Raw genomic sequence first — 22,501 nt, forward strand, 5'->3', positions numbered from 1 at the left:
TTCTTGCACATTTTATTTTGTAATCGATAAGTTTTAGAAGTAATTTTTAACCAGCGAACAGCTACATTTGGGGACCGATATGCATGACATAAGCTGTCAGATAAATGAATGGACTCAATCAATTTGATTTAGATAGTTGTTTACATACATATTAAACTGTACAGGAGGTTACAGGTATTAAAAATCACAAAAAACACACTACAAATTACATACTGTGAGTACAGAAATTATTTTGAGTAGCGGTGTTGTTCGTAACTTTATTGCTAGCGGAGCCGTTAGCAGGCTTAGCAGGTCCATCCCTAATAACGACCCCACTTCCGTTGTGTTGTGAGTTTTTATTTGCATCTGCTGCACCAAGTTGTTGTATTTTTGTGCTGTTGTGGAATCTGTTTGCCTCAGCACTGTGCTGAGTTTATGTATCCTTGCGTGGTGCTGAGTTTTTGTATTCATGCACTGAAGCAAGTTTTTGTATTTGTGTTTTTCTCAAATGTTGTCGTGTTTTTTCTTTTTGCAAAGCGTTTTGAATTTGCATTCGTGTGAGACTTCTCGGCCACCGTAGAAAAGGGCCTTCACCAAACTGTTGCCACAAAGTTGGGAGCATGGGATTATCTAAAATGTCTTGGTATGCTGGAGCATTAAGGTTGGCCTTCGCTGGAGCTAAGGGGCCGAGCACAAACTCTGAAAAACAGCCCCATACCATTATCCCTCCTCTACCAAAATTCATTGTTGGCACAATGCAGTCAGGCAGGTTAGTGCTTCCAGCTTCTGCCAAACCAAGACTCACCCATCTGACTGCCAAACAGAGAAGTGTGATTTGTCAGAGCATGTTCCCACTGCTCCACAGTCCAGTGTCAGTGTTCTTTTAACTCCTCCATCTGACGCTTGGCATTTGACTTGGTGATTTGAGGCTTGTACGCAGCTGTTTGGCCATGGAAAACCATTCCCTGAAGCTCCAGCCGCGCAGTTTTTGTGCTTCCATTAATGCCAGTGGCATTTCGAAACTCTTTGGCTATGCAATCGTCAGAGCACTGGTGACTTTTACACATCATGTGCCTCAACATTTGACCCCTCTCTGTGATTTATGTGGGCTTCCACTTTTGTTACTGTTGTTCCTAAATGCTCCCACTTTCCAGTAATATAACTGAGAGTTGATTTAGGAATATCCAGCAGGAATTAAATTTCAACAACTCTTATTGCAAAGATGGCATCAATCACAGAACCACGCTTGAAGTCACTGAGCTCTTCGGACCGACCCATTCTGTATCAAAAATGTCTGTAAATGGAGACTGCATGGCTAGGTGCTTGATTTTATACACCTGTAGAAATGGGTCTGACTGAAATACCTAAATTCAATGATGAACAGGTGTGATCAAATATAATTGTCCATAAATTGTAGATATTACTGAAGCAGACATCAGAACATCCCAGTTTTTATATTATTTGTCTTACTGATATTATGAGACTTAAATAACTTAACAGTAAGTGATGACAGTAACCAGTGAAAACCCTCTCTGGTGTCATATGACATTTTAAAATAACTGGAGTCTAAACAGCTAAAGGATAGTGACTTCAGCAGTGTAAAAACATGAAAACATTGAAAAGGACATGGGTTTGCATGTCTGAATACATAATTATGAATGAACTTGTAATTAGTTGTATCTGTGTTGATATTTTTTCAGTTTTACTTGTACTGCTGCAGGGCATCCCTGGAAAAGAGACCTTGGTGTCAGTGGGTCCTTCCTGCTAAAAAAAAAAAAAAAAAAAAAAGGATAAATAATTAAAACTTTACTGGTTTAGCTCTGCTGCTAGAGCGATGCCCCATGTTTAATAGATACAGTCCTTGTGGTTCTGGTCACTGGTTTGACTCCCAAACATAATGCTGTTTAGTTCATGTCATCCCTCACATTCCCAACATTTTCTGTCATTTCCCTGCTTTCCTGTCTAAATAAGTGCAAACTAAACTTATTCATGGTCTGTTCAGAAACTAGCAGGTCCAGGGGATGTTTAGGAGATTGATTATTTGCCTTTTCAGTGGACTTGAATCAAAATCAATCATTTGGGCTGTGTAGCAGCAGGTAGCATGTAACTTCTTTGAATTGTCAATGTGATAAATTTCCTTTTTTTTTACTGTAAATTTTGACTATTGAAATGCATGTATTTTTGACCTTAAAACACGAATCCAAGACAAATATATGCTACCAGATGTGCAGACTCCAATTATAAAAAAAAAGTTGGGGTGCTGTGTAAAATGTGAATACAAATACAATACAATTATTGTTTAACTTGAATTTAATTGAGTACAGCACAAAGTCACAAAGTCAAGATATCTAATGTTCAGACTCATTAAGTTTATTGTTTTTAAGGCACATAAAAATACTTTGAACTTAACAGGAGAACGAAAAGACTGGGAAAGTTGTGGAACGCTCAGAAAACACCTGGAACATTCCAAAGGTAAGCCTGTACCATGATTGGGTATCAAAGGAGCACTCCTGAAGGGCTTGGACATTCACTGTCAACAATGGCAAGAGGTTCTCCACTTTGTGAAAGATTGTGTAGGCTAACTGTGCAACAGTTTATGAACACATAAAGTTGGTAGCAATTTGGAGATTTCCCCATCTGTAGTCTACTATATCATCAAAAGATTCTGAAAGTCAGTAGAAATCTCTGCATGAAGGGACCAAGCCATAACCCATCACTGAATGACCGTGACCTTTAATCCCTCAGGCAGCAGTGCGTTAAAAACCTGCATCATCCTGTGATCAGTATTACAATGTGGGCTCGGGAACTCTTTGGAAAACCACTGGCAGTTAACACAGTACTTAATTTTATCTCCATGTGTAAGCTGAGACACATACTTGGTGATTGGGAATTCTTAAAATGCTAGTTAATAGCTGCTAGCCAAATAGCCAATCATTTTAGGGTGTTTGGGGAGGCATAACAGATTTCTGGGGCCCTGGTCAGCTCTGACTACCACTAGCTGTGCCCCTGACACATGTTCTAATGTGGGCCATATTTCATTTCATTTTTAGAATTTGCCAAAGGCCCCATTTGGCCCCCAGGCCATAGTTTGGACACCCCTGCTATATATCAACATTCAGAAGTGCTGCTGACTTCTCTGATCTCAAGCTCATCTGAGATGACCTAAATTAAACCTAAACCATAGAGGTTATTATCAATCCAGAGGTCAAAAACCAGGATTTGTGATGATTTGGTGGTGTATTACTGCCCAGTACATCTGTAACTTGCACAGAAGTGACGGCACCAATAACACTCAGAGCTACTTACAGATTATGGAGCAACACACACTTCCATTCAGATGTCTTTTCAGGGATGTCCCTGCTTGTGACTACTTACAAACACAGGGTTGGAAAGGCAGTAAAAGAGCACAGGTACTGGACTGGTCTGCATACAATTCAGACCTGTCTCCCATTGGAAATGTATGGCACATTATGAAGCACAAAATACAACAACAGAAACCCTGCATTGTTGAGCAACCTAACATGTACATAGAGCAAGAATGGGATAGAATTCCACTTTCAATACTTCAATAATGTGTATTTTATCCCAGAAGGCTTAAAAAGTGTTTTTAGAAGAAAAGATCATGTTAACATGCTCCTGTCCCACATTTTTTTGAACTTGACATATCTTGTCTTTGTAGTAGTTTTAACTGAGCGTAGGGTGACAAGGATTTACAAATCACTGTATTTTGTTTTAATTCACATTTTGTAATATGCCCTAACTTTTGGAATTTGGGGTTGTTCTTTTTTCAAGTTAAAAGAGTTTACATATAACATCTGTTGATTATTTCATTTTTTATTGCTTGTGGTCCAGGCTGATTCTAAACACTAAAAAATCTTTACCATTTATGTGTGTGGGTTCTAAAGTCATTTGAAAGCACCATGCACAGACACCCTTTCCCATTTAGCTAAAAGCAATAATAGCAAGTAAACCATATATTTTGAAGAACCCCTTTTCAGGTATCAAAGCCAGAGAACAACAAGACCTGAAATGTAATAGCCAACATCCGCTCTTAGAAGAGTATCATAATTCTAACTCACCTCAATTGAAATATTTTATCGTGTCTCTAGATTAGGTGGAACTGATAAGAATAAAATTATATCCTCACCACAGGTACATCTTTTCTTCTGCCATAAATCATTTGTATTTATTGTAGGACTGCTCGATTATGGCAAAAATTATTCTCTAGATTGTCTTGATTTATAATCAGATCATAATTATTATATGACTATTGAATAGATATGATGTATTTTCTTGGGGAGCAGCAACAACAGTGTAACAAATTCTGAAAAGTTTTTTTTTTTTTTGCACTCCAGTTGAACTCTGAAAAACCCAGGTGGTTTTACATGGGTGAGGTCATTTATCTTTACTGTCACACAATGACTTCTTTTCTGCCATGTTCTTTGACTCTCTCCCCCTCTTTAAGCTAACCAGACTATATGCCAGGGCTCTCTCTGCTCCTCACTTAAATTAAAATGAGAGCTGTTTTGGTGGGATAGGCATGGTTGCGCTGCCCTCCATTTAACACACGACAAAACCTTTGGACAAAATAAGAACACAGCATGCACAACAGTACTTGTTTAATCTTGAATGTCTTGTTTTCATGATTTAGAGGAGTTTCTATGTGTCTATAGGGATCTAACTAACAAAAGTCTGATTGATATGAAGGCATTGCGGCACTTTTTGGGGGGCTTGGACATTGCTGTTGGGGCCCACTGACTTGTCTGGATATCAAACTCTATTTTGATACTATTTGATTCAATAGTTGCTCTTTGTTTACATTAGAAAAAAACATATTGTCATGAAAAATGAGTTTTGATATGTACCTCATGTTAAAATGTAAAGTGCGTATAAAATAAATTCACCCCTTGGATATACAGTACATATATTTTTTTAATTGATTTTAGCTTTTATTGATTTGTAGATTTGTCATGATCAATATAATATGGCTTTTTTGACGACAATAATTCAAAAAAAAAAAAAAAAAACCTCTTTAAAGTCGAAGTGAAAACAGATTTCTACAAAGTAATGCCAAAATAAAGATATGTCATTTAACATAAGCGACTGCAGCAATATTCAACCCCTTGTTGTTTGCAATTACGGCACTGGATCTGTGTGGATAAGTCTCAGTCAGGCTTGCACATGAGGACACTACAATTTAACTCAATTTTTCTTTGCAAAACTGCTCAAGCTCTCTCAGATTGCACAGGGATTGGGTGTGAACAGTCCTTTTCAAGTGCAGCCATAAATTCTCTATTGGATTGAGGTCTAAGCTTTGACTCTGCCACTGCAGAATATTCACCTTTTTGTCTTTAAACCAGTTGTGTGTAGCTTCTTCTGTATGCTTCCAGTCATTATCTTGCTGGAAAACAGTCTCTCTCTGCAAGAGATACGATTTTATCATCAGTATTTTCCTATATTTTGCCAGATTAATTTTACTCTCTACCTTTACAAGCCTTCTAGGGCCAGCTGCAGAGAAGCATCCCCACAGCATGATGCTGCCACCATAGTGCTTCACAGTGGGGATGGTGTGTTTGTGGTGATGTGCAGTGTTTGGTGTCCACATATTGTCTGATGGCCAAAAAGCACCACTTTGGTCTCATCAGGCCAAAGAACTGTCTTCCACTCGACCATGGAGCCTCTCACATGCCTTTTGGTCAGCTCTAGTCAAGATTTAATCTGAGTTTTCTTCAACAGTGGTTTTCTCGTTGCCACTTTCTCATAAAGCTTTGACTGGTGAAGAACCTGGGCAACAGTTGTATGCAGAGTGTCTCCCATCTCAGCTGCTAAAGCTTGTAACTTCTTCAGAGTAGTCACAGGTGTCTTGATGGCCTCCTTCACTAGCCTCCTTCTGGCATGTTCTCCAGTTTGTGAGGATGGTCTTACCTAGGCAGATTTACACATGAGCCATTCCTTCCATTTCTTGATGATGGATTTAACTGAATGTTCAGCGTCTTGAAATTTTTTTGTATCCATCCCCCGAATTGTACTTTTCAGTAACCTTTTCTCTGAGTTGCTTGGAGTGTTCTTTGGCTTCATGGTATAGTAATAGGCAGGAATACTGATTAACAAGTGACTGAACCTTAAAGCCGCAACAAATCAAAAACAACCAAGACACAAGTAATCAGGAACAGAGGCCTTTACACACCCTTGATACTGGATACAAGAACTAAATTATAGTTCCTTGAGAAATGCTATAAATGGCCAAATTAAGGCTGCATTTTTCCTTTACTGGCTGTTATAGTCCAGGACAGAAAAATGTGATTCTTACAGAAACATCCACTGTGAGGAAAAGTGAAAATCTTTACTAATTTATCTTTTCTATACTGTATATACAGTTACTCTCATTTCAACTGACTGGGTTTTAATTGACAAGAGAGAACAAAAATGGACCAAACTGTCCATCTTATGGGACAAACTGTCTCCCCTGCTATAAATAGATTCAAAATGATTAGCCTGCTCCTTGGCATTATTTTAGTCCTTATTTAGGAAAAGCTCTTTTGTTAGAAGTTGGACAATCTGTGTTGTCTCAACACTGTAAGGCCTACAATTTTCATAGTAGACACAAATAGTTGTGCAAATAAAATGATGACCAACTGAGACAACTAGTTTCTTCTTGTGTGCTTCTAAACAAGCTCCCAGTCTGCTATAAGTGACCTGGTATTTCTGGCTCCCACTGTAAGTAGAAAAATAAATGTAAACACACATTCCTCTGTTCAATGAAAATACACCAGTCTGGTTTTATTTAGAAGGAAGGACATTTCCTCATCCAGCTGTCTGCTTAAACTGAGTGGTTTCTTCCTTCCTTGTTCCTGATGACCCCTCAGCTGAGATTTATTTGATGTACACAGTGTTCATACAGAAGCTTCTACACGTATTTACAGGTACAGAACATGAAATGTACAACCCAGACACATTAACACACCAGGCTATGTAGATCATCTATGCTCAGCTCACATTTTTATATGCACTGCATTAACAGACGGCTTTAATGCTGATTCTGATCATTAAAAAGTAGACAGACCTGTGTTCATGTGTCATGAATTTGACCCAGACTCTTGCAGTGATTCATACACTTTTATGGAGCTTTAATAGCTGACTCTGCTGGGACATTTTGTTGGAGCATGACTGTTGTAATAGTTTTAACATGTGTTCATCTGCAAAGAGAGCTCAGAGTTTGTGATGAGGTCTCTGTTTGAGTATTAAAACACTTTAAGTCTCTTAATATGTTAATGCACATGATTGATGCTATGCCCACCCAGGAAGTGACTCCACCCTATAGCGATGTTCAGAATTCCCCCCTTTTCTGAAGGGGAGAGAGGGAGCTGCTGGCGAACAGCTTCACAGCCACGGCCCATAGCCTCTCCATCTGCCCCTCTCAAAAGACTCCATTGTTCCCAGCAGTCTGAGGAGGGAGCGTGAGCTAAAGAGAGCTCTGAAGCTTGCCGGTGGGGCAGAGGCTGGGGTGGTGGGCGTTGGGCCGCTGCCTAAAACCACACGGAGCAGAGGAAGCCAGACACAGAGCATCTCTGTGCGGCTCACGGCCTTCTGTTGGAGCCTTGCCTCAGTTTAACAGCAGTATATGAAAAAGTCCACAACACGACATAAAAAACACACCTAACTGTCAGAGGGCTCAACCGACCCAACGGTTTGAGGCCATATGTTCCTCCTTATTTGGTGTTGTTTGCCTCTTTGCTGAAAAGGAGGTGTGCTTTTTTGAATCTGAGGCATTACTTGAATGAAGCAATCAGAGAGGACTGGATGCTGCCCCTGTGGAAGCCTGCTAATGATATGTGTGAAACTGCACTTAGAAACAGAAAATGTGTGTCATGAGAGTTTAATTTTCACAAGTACTTTTTCTGACTCAGACTGCATACAGTACTGCTCCAGAAATGTGTTGCCTTTAAGCGTTGTGATGTTAACTGTGTAATCTAATTAATTGGAAAAAAAGGCAATTAAGGGATATTTTCATGCTCAAACGAAAAGTTTCCTAAAATAATTTAGTGACACAGTTTATGGAGTGTTTTCAGTTTTTTATTGAAACAGTATGAACATGAGACACTGCAATTAAATTAAAAGGGTTCAAACAAATGGGATAGCACAAATTAAAGTCTTAGAACTGATAACATGGGGCAAAGCAGAAGGGAGGAAACAAAACATGTCGTTGCAAACATTTGCAGTGTCCAAAAGCCTATTCATTAAACATTACAACACTCATTCAGTGCACATATTAAACGAGTTTGTAAATCAAGCAGAGCTAAGCTGAGACTTCATTATTTGTACATCCATTTAGCACACTTACAATTGCAAAAATAACAAAAAGGGGGCATTTCTGCCTAACACTGTGCACTAAAACTAAGTGCAACTGCAAAATGTCATCCTCTGCACTCAATCTGGGGTTAGCTAAATATAACGACTGGAGGCTGTTCTGGTAATCTAACTATCAACAGAAGTACTATGAGTACATTGTAAGGACAATGCTATCTCTATGTCTAATAACCGCTGGCTATGAAAGCCTTCATAAGGAACATGCCAGCAGTCAACAAAGCTGTTCTTTTTGGAATGGGTTGGCAGTTAAAAAGTACAGTCAATTCACATTAATAATGCACTTCAAAAGTTAAAATCCTCCTAACTACCAAGAGAATACCAGAGACAGTGGCACAAACCCTTCTGCTAAATTTCACAGATATGTATTAGGTTTTTATATGTCAGTGTTAAAGTGGGCAGAATGTCACGTTACTCTTGCAAATGAGGGTGCCTTTTCTCTTGTGTTAGCCCCCTGCTAACCCTCAGAGCTCAAAGTGTTATGTCAGAACAACTTCTGCACACAGTGCTTCATACAGTTGGCTAACATACGAGGGATTCTGTAAGTTTTAACTGATACTCAGGGGGGCTTTAAAGGTCTGTTAGCTTTAACAAGAATCTAAGGCTGTCTGCTTGTACTGTGTAATCCATACTATCAAATGCTAGCCTATGAGACTGAAACAGATGAGAAAGTCTTTAGCTGAATACTATGTAGCCCTCTTGCATTGTATATACATCCTGTGGAATTTGTAACAGCCTCTCCTGCTTTCTTTCCTTCCCCTGCTGTTTAAATCACTTTAGTTTTTTCATTTTTTTCCTTTTTAAGTCCTCTCAAACTTCCATGCAAATCTAAATCAGTCACTCTTTAAAAGAAGAGAGATTTTACCCATAAATGACAGATAATCCTCTACATTTTCCCTCTTTTTTTAAACAGGATGCACTTGAGAAGGCCTGAAATTCTTTGTGACACCCTGCCATCACTTTGCTTTATTCTCTTTAAGGGGAATAGAGGAGGACAGAGCTTTTATTTTTTTTTACATCAGCAGCTCCAGGGGGGTAAAGGAGGTGGCGGGGGGAGGTGAGGATGTTTGCCAATGTATCCCTCTTGTCTTACATACATACAGTACATACATAACCACACACAAGTCTCCCTCCCCCTCTTTTTTGGCAACAGTCCAGAGTCCTGGTTAGATTTATTTAGTTCTGGTTTCGTGCTTGTTTTATTCTTGATCAGATATGACGTCACGGCTCAGTAGTTCAGAATATCCAGAACTTTGGGCGCTCAGGCTGCTTGGCTGACTTTCTCCTCAAGGGCTGTGGAGACAAAAACAAAAAAGAAGGAAAGAAAGAGTTAAGAAAGGACTGACAGTGGCTGAAAAAGCATGATAATTGAATTAGCAGAGGAAAGAATATCTAATGCATTTATTTTAGAGTAATTCATCTGAATACTTCGCTTGATTTCATGTTTTAAATCATTTTCTGTGCTACAGGGGGGCATGGACAACGTCACATAAATGGGGGAGGCAAAAAGCTTTATTGTAGATTGATTAAAAGATTAAATATGCAGATAAAATACAAAAAGAAAGAAACATGAGCCTAGCATGAGGTTTACTTATCAAAACTGTAAAATGAACTTTTTTCACACAAGGTTGTTTTAAAATGGACAAGATTAGTTTTAGGACTACATTTACCCCTTTCAGAATGCAGCTATACTCATTGAAGATCTTATAGTGACAAACTGTAAAATAAACAATTTATAAATACACAAATCATCACAAATAGGCCTATTATTAGTTCCTCAGACGAAACACCAAACAGGTTTTTGTGTTGCTGCTGCTCCTCTGACAAACACAGAGCCCTCTGTGTAGGGAGTGACTGATTTAAAAACAGTCTGCTTGATTAACATTGGCCACATAGACAGACACTGAGTCAATAAACAAGCTAATTTCAAGGCCAAATGGAGCCACTTGTCACCATGAATACACAAATTTTCCTCCAAGAGCCAAAGGACTGAGCGTCAGAGAAAGCAGCAACAATCTTTCTGAGTGTTCTTGGAGGGAAAAAAACATCTGTTACAGGTGTGTGAATTAGGATTATGATGAGCAGAGTGTTAACATGATTAGCACAAAGATTCAAAATGTAGAAATTTACAGAAACCAAAACGCTGTCTTTTTTCGCAGGTTTTTTGTTCTTGGGTGACCTGTGAAACAAAGAACATGCACGATTAATAAGACATGCAGCTCATGACAGTATCCGCAGAGGGGAGGGGAGTATTGTCACTTTTCCTCTCATGAGAAAAGGTCAACATTCAAACATGCTTAACAGTGCACAGATGCAGATTTAAAAGTCTGTGCTGCGCATGGAGGTCAGCTTATCGCACAGATAACGCTCCCTCAATGAGCATCACATTGCATCACTGCCTGTTATTTCATCATAGGATGTGTCAGTGATGACTCAAAGCTCTGGCTTTTGAACTCCATATAAGGAGGAAGTCAGAATTGATGACTCACTGCACAGCATTAATCATCTGCATTCACATGGATTCAAGCTCTGTGTGGTTTTAAATGTGTATTTAGCAGTGGAAAAGAGGTACTTACGAGTATTTGCCCATCCTTCTCACCACAGCGATCACTACAGCAATGACGATGACCACTGCCAACAGAGCGCCGATCACAATGCCGACTACCTGGCCAGAACTCAGGTCCTCTGTGGGAAAAAAGTCAATCTTCAGGAAACTGTTTTATTTTATTACATAAATATTAATAACATTTTGAACTGTTTATGGGACTGCCAAATAATCACTTTCACATCCAACTCACAAGGTTTCTGTGGTTAGTGATGAGAGGTTCAAAATCCTTGTTTCAAAAACAACCTTTCTTTCCTGCCATTAGTGTTGGCTGCAAACCAGTCAACCTTCTGCCCTCTGACATCTTAACGGCTGTTTACAGACTGTGTTAGCTAAAATTATAGAATCCTGATAGCATTTTAACAGCAGTTAACTAAATGATTGTATAAGCAGCAACTTCTGTGTTGGAAATAAAAGCCATGCAGAAATGCAAAAACTGCAGTTCTTTAAGGGCCCACTTGGGGCTGGCAGCAAAAATAAGGGACTCCTCATTAGAGCTTATATCCAAATACATATGTTTAAAACAGGATTAAATATGCTAACAGCTTTTTACAGACAAGGTTATGGTCTCTATAGCTTATTTTCCTAGTGGCAAAAACTATAAGGTCTATTTTTTTTTCCATGAATCATTCAGTTTAGAAGAAGGCAGGGCTTAAAAGGACTGCAGGCGTATTGTGTCTGCTTTCTACAAAGTAGGGCTTAATGATTTTGAAAAAAATCAAATTGCGATTATTTGACTCATATTGCAAATGCAGTATCATTCTCATTTATAATATGAAAAACACGTTGAAAAATAAGGAAAACATATTTTTTTGACACTTGAAATTGAAACTTGAATGTTTGTATCTTGGTATTGTATCTGTACTGCTTTTGATCTGTACAGCACTTTGGTCAACCCCGGTTATTTTAAAGGTGCTTTATAAATAAAGTTTGAGGTGAGTTGAGTTGAGTTTGCAAATGTGTAGAGCATAGCATCTCTCAAAAAATGCATAAAACTATTCTTTTGACACGTTTCATTTGCAATTTAATCCTAATTTTGATTAACTGCACAGCCTAAGAAGTAGCCTTCATGTTAGTGTACTCACACGTTAAATTGGGAATATTAGCAACATCTATTAGCAGCATGCTATATCACAGTGCTCACTTCTGTTTGTAACAGTCTGTAACCAGTGGAATTTAAGTAAACATGAATCTGCTTTTAGGTCTATTCTGTGGTATTGTAGAAACTGAGCAAGATGGATAAAGCAGCGCCTGTGGAGGGGACCCTCCCTCTGTATGAAAAAGGCCTATTCTAAGTTAATAAAAACAACATAATTTATATATTCAGGTGAATAAACACTTATTTGGGCATTTCTTATGGACTATTTTTCTTGCATTTTTACCAAGTCTGTAAATGTTAGCAGGCTAAACTGCTTGCTTTGTTTATGTTGTCATTGTTTGTGATATGTAAACTGGATAACCAGCTAGATGGGTTTGCTTCAGCCACTAAGATACACATTCAACCTGCATAAGCTACAACTCTTTGCCTTTTAGATAAATCTAATTTATTTTGAGTCAGTATTTCTGATATGCAAACTATCATCACTGGGCTTCATAACACCTGTTCAGAAACCACTTGATATTTCCCTGAGACTACATCCATGTTCTATATAGTCTCTAACCTGTGGGGAAAATTCTTACATCACACAGAAATTAAGATCAGTGAACATAATGCCTTAAAGCCATTAGTAAGTGGCAGATGTCACTAAAGTCTGGCTTTGACCCACAACTTTCTAGCTGGTTTCTAGTTTTCATCAGTTGGCTAAGCCAAATCCTTTTGAAAAATCTCTGCCTTCCCCCTCTTATTGATTATGTTAGAATAACTTTGTGGATCCCTAATTCCTTATCTAACTTTTTTTCCTTTTCTTGGTCAAAGAGTCATCAGTCCAGCAGGAGAGGCAGGACCCCACATTTAAATCTTGCAGTAGAAGTTTAGGTTAGAGCTTAGCCAGTTGGTTCCAATTGGGCTCTCTCTTAATTATCATATCACTCAGTAATCTTTAAAACTGACTACCTTTACAGCATCTCAGCACAGATCCTACACATTCCTCACCGTCTGTGCCTTCCTCAACGATCAGCTCTCCACTTGTTTCTGGCTCAGGGGGGGCTTCCGTCACCACAGGAGCAACCTCCGCTGCCTCAGTGGACACTTCTGGAGCTGCGGGAGCTTCTGTCACAACAGCGGGAGCGTCTGTGATAGCAGGCTCTGCTGCCTCAGTCGCAGCAGCAGTAGGGGCTTCTGTCTCAGCAACTTGCTCCTCTGTAATAGCTGGAGGCGCGGCCTCAGTGACTTCCGGTACCTCTGGAGCGTCTGTTGCAACTTCTTCAGGGACTGCCTCTGGTTCGGTTTCAGGTGCAGCAGTGACAACAGTGAGCTCTTCTTTTTGAGCCTCTGTAGCCTCAGGAATGACCTCAGGTGCAGCCTCGGTGACTGGGACATCAAGTTCTGTGGGGATCTCTGTGGGGCCTGTGGAGAGAGGAGAGATATGTTCACATACTGTAGGAAAAAAGTCCATCAGTACAGGATAGAAACTGATACAGAAGGTTCCAGTCTGTGAGGATTCATTGAAGTATGGAGAAGGTAAATATTTAGATTTCTCCCTGACATTATGACATACTGTTAATATGACTATTCCTCTTTCTCACACTCTTAGGTAACACTCTGCCAGCAAATGGCTACAGCAAAAGCATGACCACCACACCTCGTGACTTCATAAAATGTACATTCCCCCTCTATCCTGTCTCTGAGGCCCTACGTTAGAGCACTGGCATGCCACATCCTCTGCCTCATTTCCTGTGGAGGGAGCTGCTCACTGCAGAAGCCGACATGTTTGGAGAGCATGAGGATGCTTGTTAACCCTGAGACACTTAGCATTTGAAGTCATTAAAGGGTGGGGCAGCAGGAGCAACGCCTGATCATGTGAGAAACAACTGAAAGATTTGCCATTTGTCTCACAAAGGACATGACAGACATGAAGTTTGGAAGCATGGCAATATTATTTTATTTTTTATGTGCAAAAATATGAAGGATTTTCATTGAGCTTGAGTATTATTGATTTCACATCTAAGTATTTGGAATGATAGTCTTTAAAAACAAGGCTTCCAGAGCTAAACAGTGTAGTGCTTGCAGTAAAATAGAGGCTCCCATTGTGTACAAGCAACTGTATACGGACAAGTCTCTATCCTTTGGTCTTTCATCAAGGTCTGGATATGTAGCAGCCTGGGTTCCACCTAATAATTTGTCTCCAATAGCCTTAGCTCCGTCTCCCCACATACAACATCCTCCCCGCCACAACTGAAAGCTTAGCCTGGACAGCACTGCTTAAAAATTAAGGAGGTAGATTTCAGCGTGGCACTGAAATTATGGTCTTCAGTTAACTTTCCACTGAAAAGAGGCTGGCTTTAAAGCAGTTCTTTTCTTTGGGATAGAAAACCTATAAAAATGTCTACCGGAAGGGAATCTTTGCAATGTTCTAATCTTAACATCTGACATCATGCTCTTAGCATGTTAGATTGTTTTTAAAAAATAGTGAATACTTTACAAGGGTAAAAATAACCCTCAATGGCTGAAATCGTCTGACAACCAGCACAGCTATTCCTAGTCCTCGTGTGTTTATTAGCAACAGGAGGGGTAAATATAACAAAACATTTGTTCCCACTACTGCACAGTACTGAAGGGGCTTTTTCAAGGCCACTCACACTATTTGTTTGGAACGTCTGTAAGTGATGATAAAATGGTCTGTGCTTCACTGAGTATGGCTGTGTAAGCTATGTGTAATTGCCCCTTCAACCTCGTTTAACAATTGTTTCATTATGTGCACAGTTCCCACAATTAGCTCAGAGTAGTATTTCCTCCCCACCATGCTGATGATCCTAAATACAGCTGCGTGAGTGAGTAAAACAGTTAGGCTGCTGCGGTCCATATCCCCTCTCCGCTCTTTTCCTTCTAATCAACTCCTCGTCCACCTTCCTCTCCATGACCCTGCCACTCCCTAAGGAGAGGTTTGTTGCTGCTGAAACCTTTGAGAGCTGAATCCCTGGTGAGAACGGGAGGAAGAAAGAAAGAAAAAAGAAAGAAAGAAAGAAAGGGAGGGAAGAAGGGGGAGCAAGAGGGTGGAGGGGAGCAGCGTTGAGTCCTTTTTTTTTCTTCCTGATTTCATTGTGAACCTATTCAGTCCCTGGTTTTCAGTCTTAGCTCACAGCAAGAAGTGTGTCTGTGTGCAGTGGTTCGCATGTGTGTATCTAAATTACTCTCTTTCAGTCCTTACAACAGGGTTGGATCTAGAACAGGAGCCCTGAAGCTGGAAAGGATTTTTTTGGCATGTTTTGTGTGTTTAATTATGTTAAAACACATTAAAATCTCAGATCTCAAGAGGAATTGCAGTAAAACTCAGCATCATGAACTCCTAAGTAAGTAGAGCAGAGTTGGAAACCATTCCAGGCTCTTTTTCTCTCTTTCAGCCTAGACTGAGGACGGTTTATGTAACTGCGGCGTCAGCCTTATTATTCCAAATGTTTGGTGGTGCACCCAGGTCATTTTACCCACCATTACATCATTTAGACCACACGTGCTCTCTCTTCTTACATCCATTTTAATGTGGAGCACGAAACAGCCTAAAATCAACCCTCTATTCAACATGTGTTAGTAGGTGCTAATGAGTTCAAACTGCATGTGTTTATTTACATGTGCATGCAACAGTAAACCTACAGCTTTCCTCTCTTCTGAATGGGAATTAAAGGATTAATGCACCTAAATTAATATATGATTTGTGCCATTAAATATCTCAGTTGTGATGTAAAATATAACTTGAGGATTAAGTTCAGGAAAATAGAAACACAAATGAGCACAAAACCAAACAAGTGGTAATGACAGCATCTCTAAAGACAGGTTTCGGATAGGGACAGGTGGAGTTTAAAGGGCAGGCAGGAAAAAATGGATTCAATGTAGGAGTGGTGGTGAAGTAATAAAGCTAAACATGAGAGAATGAGGTGGAGGCCCCCCATGTTGAGCATCACTCCTGCCTGGCATAAATAAAACCAGAGAGAGTGAAAAAAGTGAGGGAGGAGCTCAGCGATATATACAGTGTGAGACAGGAAAAGAGGGAGTAGCAGCTTCCATCCATTACGATCACAATCAGCTGTCACATAGGCCCCCCTGTTTGTGTGTATGTGAGACAAAGAGCCAGTCGCTAATTCACATTCCCCTGTGTAGGAGGGTGAGAGCCCCTACAGATGGTGTGAGGGAGTGGGTGAGTGTCCACCTTCAGAGTTCAGGAATGTTTTTGCAGTGTTGGAGGAGGGAAATGTGAGTGAGATAGGCGCCCTGCCCATCCAGCTCCACTACGATGAGATACAACACAGCATTAACTCCCCCGCTCAATATTCAGCTGTGCAGATACTGGCCTGTGCCATGCACTGACGGGAGGTTTGAAAGAGAGGAGACAGTTTTTTTCTCCTTCTGGTCTAGATCAGAACATTGCATGAAGCAGGTTCCATCTGGACTCCATCGCCAGGGGCAGAAACTGGTCCTGACCTTGATCAAGTGAGCCTTTAATCTTGGGTTTAACAGGTCTGATTAAATTCCTTGAATGTAATGAGTCAGAGGAGGGATGACATGAAATGCAACCACTGTAGAAATGTCTAAATAAACACATTATGCATCATTTTTAGCCTTCTTACTCTTTTATTTTATCACAAATTAATATAAACACAAGCCACACAGCTGACCTCCAAACATATCAGGAAAACATCTTAATGTATTTCTAATCCTGCTGACCTTCAAATCCAAACTCCCACATCCTTAAACACACGCCCAGTTGTGTAAGTGTTCCTTAGTCAGCGGTTTTGCTTTTTAAAAAAAAAATCCCAACTTTCTTTGGCGCTATACCTCACCCTGCAACACACATAGGTGCTAGAGATATGAGACATTTGTGTTAGTGTTCACAGAGGACACACACTGACATGGAAAAAGGAAAAAAACAGCAGGGGCTTGGGTCGTCCTCTGAAGACCTCTATGCCCTGCAGTATCAAGTATGGGCTAAGTAGCCAAGCTTGTCTTACACTTATTTACATGAACAGATGTTCCTTTCTCCATGAAGAAAAAGTATGACGAAGTGTGTTTAATTTTTGACTGAAAATGATCCTCTGTTGACACGAGAAGTGCTCTTTCCTAACAGTCACTCTCTCCAGACATGTGTCTCATATTTGGAGTATGAGCGCAGTATTTGAGTCATTTCTAGGAGTGGGCATGGACAAAGGGCATTGACCTCTCCTTTCAGCATCCAGATGTGACGAGGATGTTATAGGAGCAGAGAAGCAGACAAAGCTCATTAAGAAGGAGACCGGACGGAGGAGGGGGCAGTGTAAGGGAAGAGGTGGAGGCTTTTACAGGATACGTGGGGTTTGATAGTTAAGTGAGCAGGCGCGAGGAGTCAAAAGACCCCATTTGTGACACTTTGACTTGAGAGGGGCTATTTTCTTCGTTTCCCTTTTCTATGGGGAACTAAAACTCCTGAATCTGAGTAATTCTTACATTTTTTAAATTCAGAGAAACCTCCATGGAAATGGAGTAGGCATATCAACTGGTAAAGGTTGTCATTTAAAAATAGACCCAGCCCCTCTCAGCTCCCCCCTGTGCAGCAACCCTGTCCCACAGGATCCAGGCCCTTCAAGCTGAAAGGGGGCAGAGATGTGGAGAAGGCGGAGGACTGTTAAGAGACGGGGGTAGAAGTGGGAAGGGGAGGGGGATTTTGAGTGGTAAAGCTTGATACCCCACCAAAGATGGGTAAAGGCCAAGGGGGCGGTGCGCCGCACGGTCTAACAACATGCGGGTGAAAGAGGGTGGGGCGCCTCTTAAAGCTCATCACGTACCGGGTGTTCTCTCTCTTCCCGTCTCCTGCTTCTCGCTCATCCATATGACCCTCTTAAATATAGAGACTCTCTCTATTAATACACACACGCAAACCAGCCCTGCCCTGCCCTACAGTTCCCTTAGGCCCGGGCCACACCCCCCTGTGCCTGCTGCTTCCACTGGGCAAACAGTGCTGGTCAAGGCAAGGGAAGGAAGCAGAAAGAAAAGAAGACAGGGAAAACATACAAACAGGGAGAAAGAAAGGCAGAGATGCAGATAGGAAATCAGAGCAAAAGTAGTCCCAGTTAAGAGAAAACTGAGAGATCAGGAGTAAAGTGATAGGAGACAGGGGATAAGCTTTCAGATAAATGTGTATGGTGTATGTTACAGTTTACAGCCCCCCCAGCCCTCCCCTCTCTGTGTATGAGCACTGTTTTGGGAGCCTTCCAAAGGATATTCCTTTCTTCTCTTTACCAGTGCCAAGAATTTACAGACACGAGGCAGCAGAGCTCCTGCTATTACATCACATTTCTCCCTCGTGTCTGAAAATCAAACTTTTCCTGCTGTCCAAGGCTCAGGAGAGGTGTGAAAATCAGAGAGAAAGATATCACAACAAAGACAAAATCAACACAGACTCTGAGACATCTGAGTTAGCTGTTTTGTTAAATTAACACTTCAAACCACAGATTTTTTCCTCCATCAGGGTGAATCTCAGGCAAGATGGAGCATATGGGCCAGAGTGCAGTCTGTGATTTTACAAGGGTTTTCAGTTATAATTTTACTAGAAAAATTACATAATTTGATTATCTTTTTTTCTATTATTTAATGCAAGTGCTCAATAACTTATTTTGTGGATACACAAATTAAATTAGTTTTATTTTACCTTTTCATATTGTCCTCCTGCGTTTTTATTCAATCAGCAGGGATTAAAGCAGACAAAGAGTGGTGTGGGCACATGGAGGCAAAGGAAGACAGCAAAGGGACACAGTGTGCTAACAGCGGGACGCTGATGGAAGAAAGTTCACTTACTTGCATGTGTGAAGGCACAGAAAGGACCAACCAGGGCCAACAGGAGCAGCAGCTGAACCTTCATGGTGGTGAAATCGTCTCTCCTTCAGTCACAACTTTCAGGGGAGTCCCACAGGGGCAAAGAGCAAGACACCGGAGCCCTTGCACACGCTGCCTTGCACACGCCAGACAAACACTAAGCAGCCTCTCCAGAGGGGAAGGGTTAAGGTTCAAAAAAATAAAAGGTCAAGTGTGAAAATAAAGTCTTCAGGAAAAGTTTTGAAAAGTAGTGTGCCTGAGATCCTTTGGAAACTTATAAAAGTAAAGAAGAGCTGCTCACTCTCACAGCTGGAGGAAGGAGGAAAGTGTTGGAGGGATGTAAAGAGGATAAGAGAGAAGAGAGGAGATCTGGCCACTTTGAGGAAGTGGAGAGAGAGTGGGGGGGGGGGAGAGAGAGGGCCTGGCACACAGAATGAGAGAGAAAAGAGTGAGTGTGAGTAAGGGAGCTTACAGTGGAGGAGGGGTGCTGGTACTGGTGCTGGGGTTGGCTGGGCGGGCTGAAGAGCAAAGGGGCAGGTTGTGTTGGGAGGAGGGTGTCTGGATTGGGGCAGTTAGGTGATTTCAGTTTTGTGGACTAGCCTCCTGTAGGGCGCACTCAGGACAAACTCCTGTTTGCAAACCCTGCAATATCAGCAACACACACACCAACACACAGGCACACATGTACTTGGAAACAGATAAGTGAACCGTTGACTTATATATCATGGCACGACAGGCACAGCAAAATACATTTAGTTTCTGCAATTTGAAAACTACAGCAACAGGCTACTCTGAATGAATGGGGCCAGATGTAAACAGAGCTTTGAGCTGTTTTAAATAATCCTTAATCACAGAGTGAAGAGCCAAGAAAGTGTCTGCAACAGAGCACTGCTCCCCAACATGTTACTCATCATAATGTTTGACAGTATTTATGTAATCAGTTCATAAAACAGGCATTAAACCATTAAATCATCAAACTTGCTCTTGCAAAGAGAAGTGACAGCATACATCTATGTACTACAGACAGTAGCAGCAGAGAGCAGCTTTTAAGCACTTTTTCCCAATAAAAAGAAGTCATAAATACAGTTAGAACATTGTGTTACTTTCACACAAGGAGTATAGGTGGTCTGCTGACTTTATATGCGATGGAAGGCAAACAAGCTGACGCTTGGCACTAGGCTGACACCTGTTGGACAAGGACCTAGTGGTCAAGCAGGCACGGAGCCAAAGGAAAAGTTGTCTCAGTTACCAAATATCCCTATTCTTTTAGGGTTTTTATTAACTTAGAAAACTGCCATCAACTTTTTGTAGTTTTTAGACTCAAATTTGCCAACAGATGATAAAATAATGACAGCAGATGCAAGGGAATAGCAGTAAAAATGGTCAATAACATTTTAATAAACACTGAAACAGATTTAAACTGCTGAACTGCCATACACAGATTATTTTTGACACACAAAACTCCAATGGCATCTTTTTTTTAAATCACCTATTTTACAATATAGTGAAGGTATATACATACTGTGACCCCTGAAGGACAAATAACAAAATACTTTCTCTCCATTTGCTGTTTTCTTTTCATCAGCCTGTTTTTCAAGGGCAAACATGGGAGTAACATACTGCTATTTACAAGGACAACAACGCACAAACGTACAAGATATATATGCTGGTCACTGTAATACAGCATTTAATGGCAAGAATAAAGAGTTATTTTGTCTTTTTTCTATAAGGAGACCTTGTTTTGACCATTCCATCAATCACATGGATCATCTGAAACCAAAGAGCACTTTAAGGTCCCATATTTCACTGTGAACCCACTGAATACAAACAAATGACTTCTGTTGTCGCATATTTTTTGAGCTGTACGGAGCTGTATGCTAAAATGAATCAGAGAGGACTATACACACTTGTACACACAGAAAAAATTAAACATCACAGTCAAAATAAAAGTTGAACATTTGAAACTTTTTGTTGAGACTTTGCTCTCTTGCTGAACTTTTATTTTTATTTTTTTTTTACAAATCTTTTGAAACAAAGTAATAAAATGCTCATTTTTCTTTTCTGTGACTCATTCACAAGATGTTATCTATCAAGATTGTTGTGCAAAAATCTGCTCTTCATCTCCTCAAGTAGGATTCTTAAAATTGTGGACCACCTTCAATGTCCTATCATAATTAATCTGCACTTTTCCCAAAATCATAAAACCTTAATAAAGTGAATAACATCTCAGAAACTATGAATTAATGTTGAAAACTTCCAAGCCCAACCACAGTCTTATTTTTGATTGAAAAGCGGCTGTTTGAGCTACTGAAAAGCTTATTCCACAGTATTTTGAATCAGATAGCTTATAAGCTGAAAAATAAAGATTTGAAACCTTTTGAACAAAGTTTCTGGAGACTTTTCCACCAGGAAAATGAACACTGAATGTACACGTAGTGACATTACATACAGAGATGTAAATGGTTTTGTGTTGGTCTGACATGGTATATCAGTGTAACACCCTGAGACCATGGCACTATGCACAATGTTTTCAATGATAAAATGTTAAAATAAACAGAAAAGTTATGGAGCAACGGATTCAAACAAGACAAAATGGCGAGAAAGATAGAAAAAATTGTGGTGCATAGAACTTTTCCAGGAAAAGGAAGTGATATGTTGCCTGTTTTAACCAGCAGGTGGTGCTCTACTCAACCATAACTGATTGAATCTGACCAGAAGCACCATCATTATTTTCTCTTTCAAAAATCCTCTTCAAAACTGTAGTTAAAAAAGTGAACAAAGAAAGATGAGGATGAAATGATCAGACCTGCTGAATGAATACAAAAGACAGGATGAATAACATTTTGCAAGAAATTTGGAGAAGAAGGGCTGAAACTTTGCAGATATGTTACACAAGTTGTAGTGGGGAACACAATTATAGTAACAGTAATAATAATTAAATAATTCACAGACGATTTGACAACACTTTGGCGACATGTAACCCTCTTGGCACTGGGGGATAGGAGCAAAACATGAGACAACTCAGAAAGCTTCAACGTCCTGTTACTTCAGACGACAGCTTGGCTTGGTCCAATTCCATACAAGTCTTAGATTTTTAATGATTGTCTTTAGACTCACTGTCCACTTGTACGAGAAAAAAAGGCCAGGGAAATCAGAAAAATGACTTTTCTGTTTTTTTTCTGTTGGATTGTCTTCTGTATTTTTTCACACAGGTGAAAGGGGCAGGTCAGCCAGTCTCATACTTCACCTGACATCATGTCCTTGAGCAGTCTCTTTTCCTGCAGCTTAAACAATAGAGTCCCAGTCAAAGTCGTCCTGGATGTCGTCTGCAGTGAGCATGCGTCTCACCTGGAAGTGTCCCAGAGGAAGCCGGTGTTGTTGCTGCTGCTGGCTCAGCTGGCTGAGATGGCCTGAACATGGAGAGAGAAGCTTTCATGCACAAGACAGTATAACAAAACCTCACACTGACATTTTTATGATGCTTCTTGGTCACTGCAACTAAATTAAGTATTACCTTGTACTTGTTTAGCTGAGAGCATAATAAAGAACAGTTGAAAAAGCTTTAAAGCAAAACTGACTTCCTCTTAGACTTGTCTGGAGCATCCAAAATGTTTTTA

General features: G+C 40.3%; 2 protein-coding genes across 2 annotated transcripts in view; both read right to left on the reverse strand.

Moving 5' to 3' along the window:
- Positions 1-8,044: 8,044 nt before the first annotated feature.
- On the reverse strand, positions 8,045-19,270 carry si:ch211-156j16.1 (uncharacterized protein LOC564557 homolog). The gene is made up of 4 exons (XM_041798371.1): positions 18,867-19,270; positions 13,041-13,454; positions 10,920-11,028; positions 8,045-9,636 (listed from the first exon to the last, which is right to left on the reverse strand). Exons 1-4 carry the CDS (start codon positions 18,928-18,930, stop codon positions 9,630-9,632), a joined length of 594 nt encoding a protein of 197 aa, XP_041654305.1. The 5' UTR covers positions 18,931-19,270; the 3' UTR covers positions 8,045-9,629.
- Positions 19,271-20,270: 1,000 nt separating this feature from the next.
- LOC121517585 (forkhead box protein J3-like) overlaps positions 20,271-22,501 on the reverse strand; it is a 93,673-nt gene continuing 91,442 nt past the window's right edge. Inside the window, exon 13 of the mRNA XM_041799470.1 lies at positions 20,271-22,294. Within this exon, the coding sequence (XP_041655404.1) occupies positions 22,170-22,294 (125 nt within the window). The 3' untranslated portion in view covers positions 20,271-22,169. The remainder of the gene's footprint in view (positions 22,295-22,501) is intronic.

Source organism: Cheilinus undulatus, linkage group 11, assembly GCF_018320785.1.
Source record: "Cheilinus undulatus linkage group 11, ASM1832078v1, whole genome shotgun sequence".
NCBI lineage: Eukaryota > Metazoa > Chordata > Actinopteri > Labriformes > Labridae > Cheilinus > Cheilinus undulatus.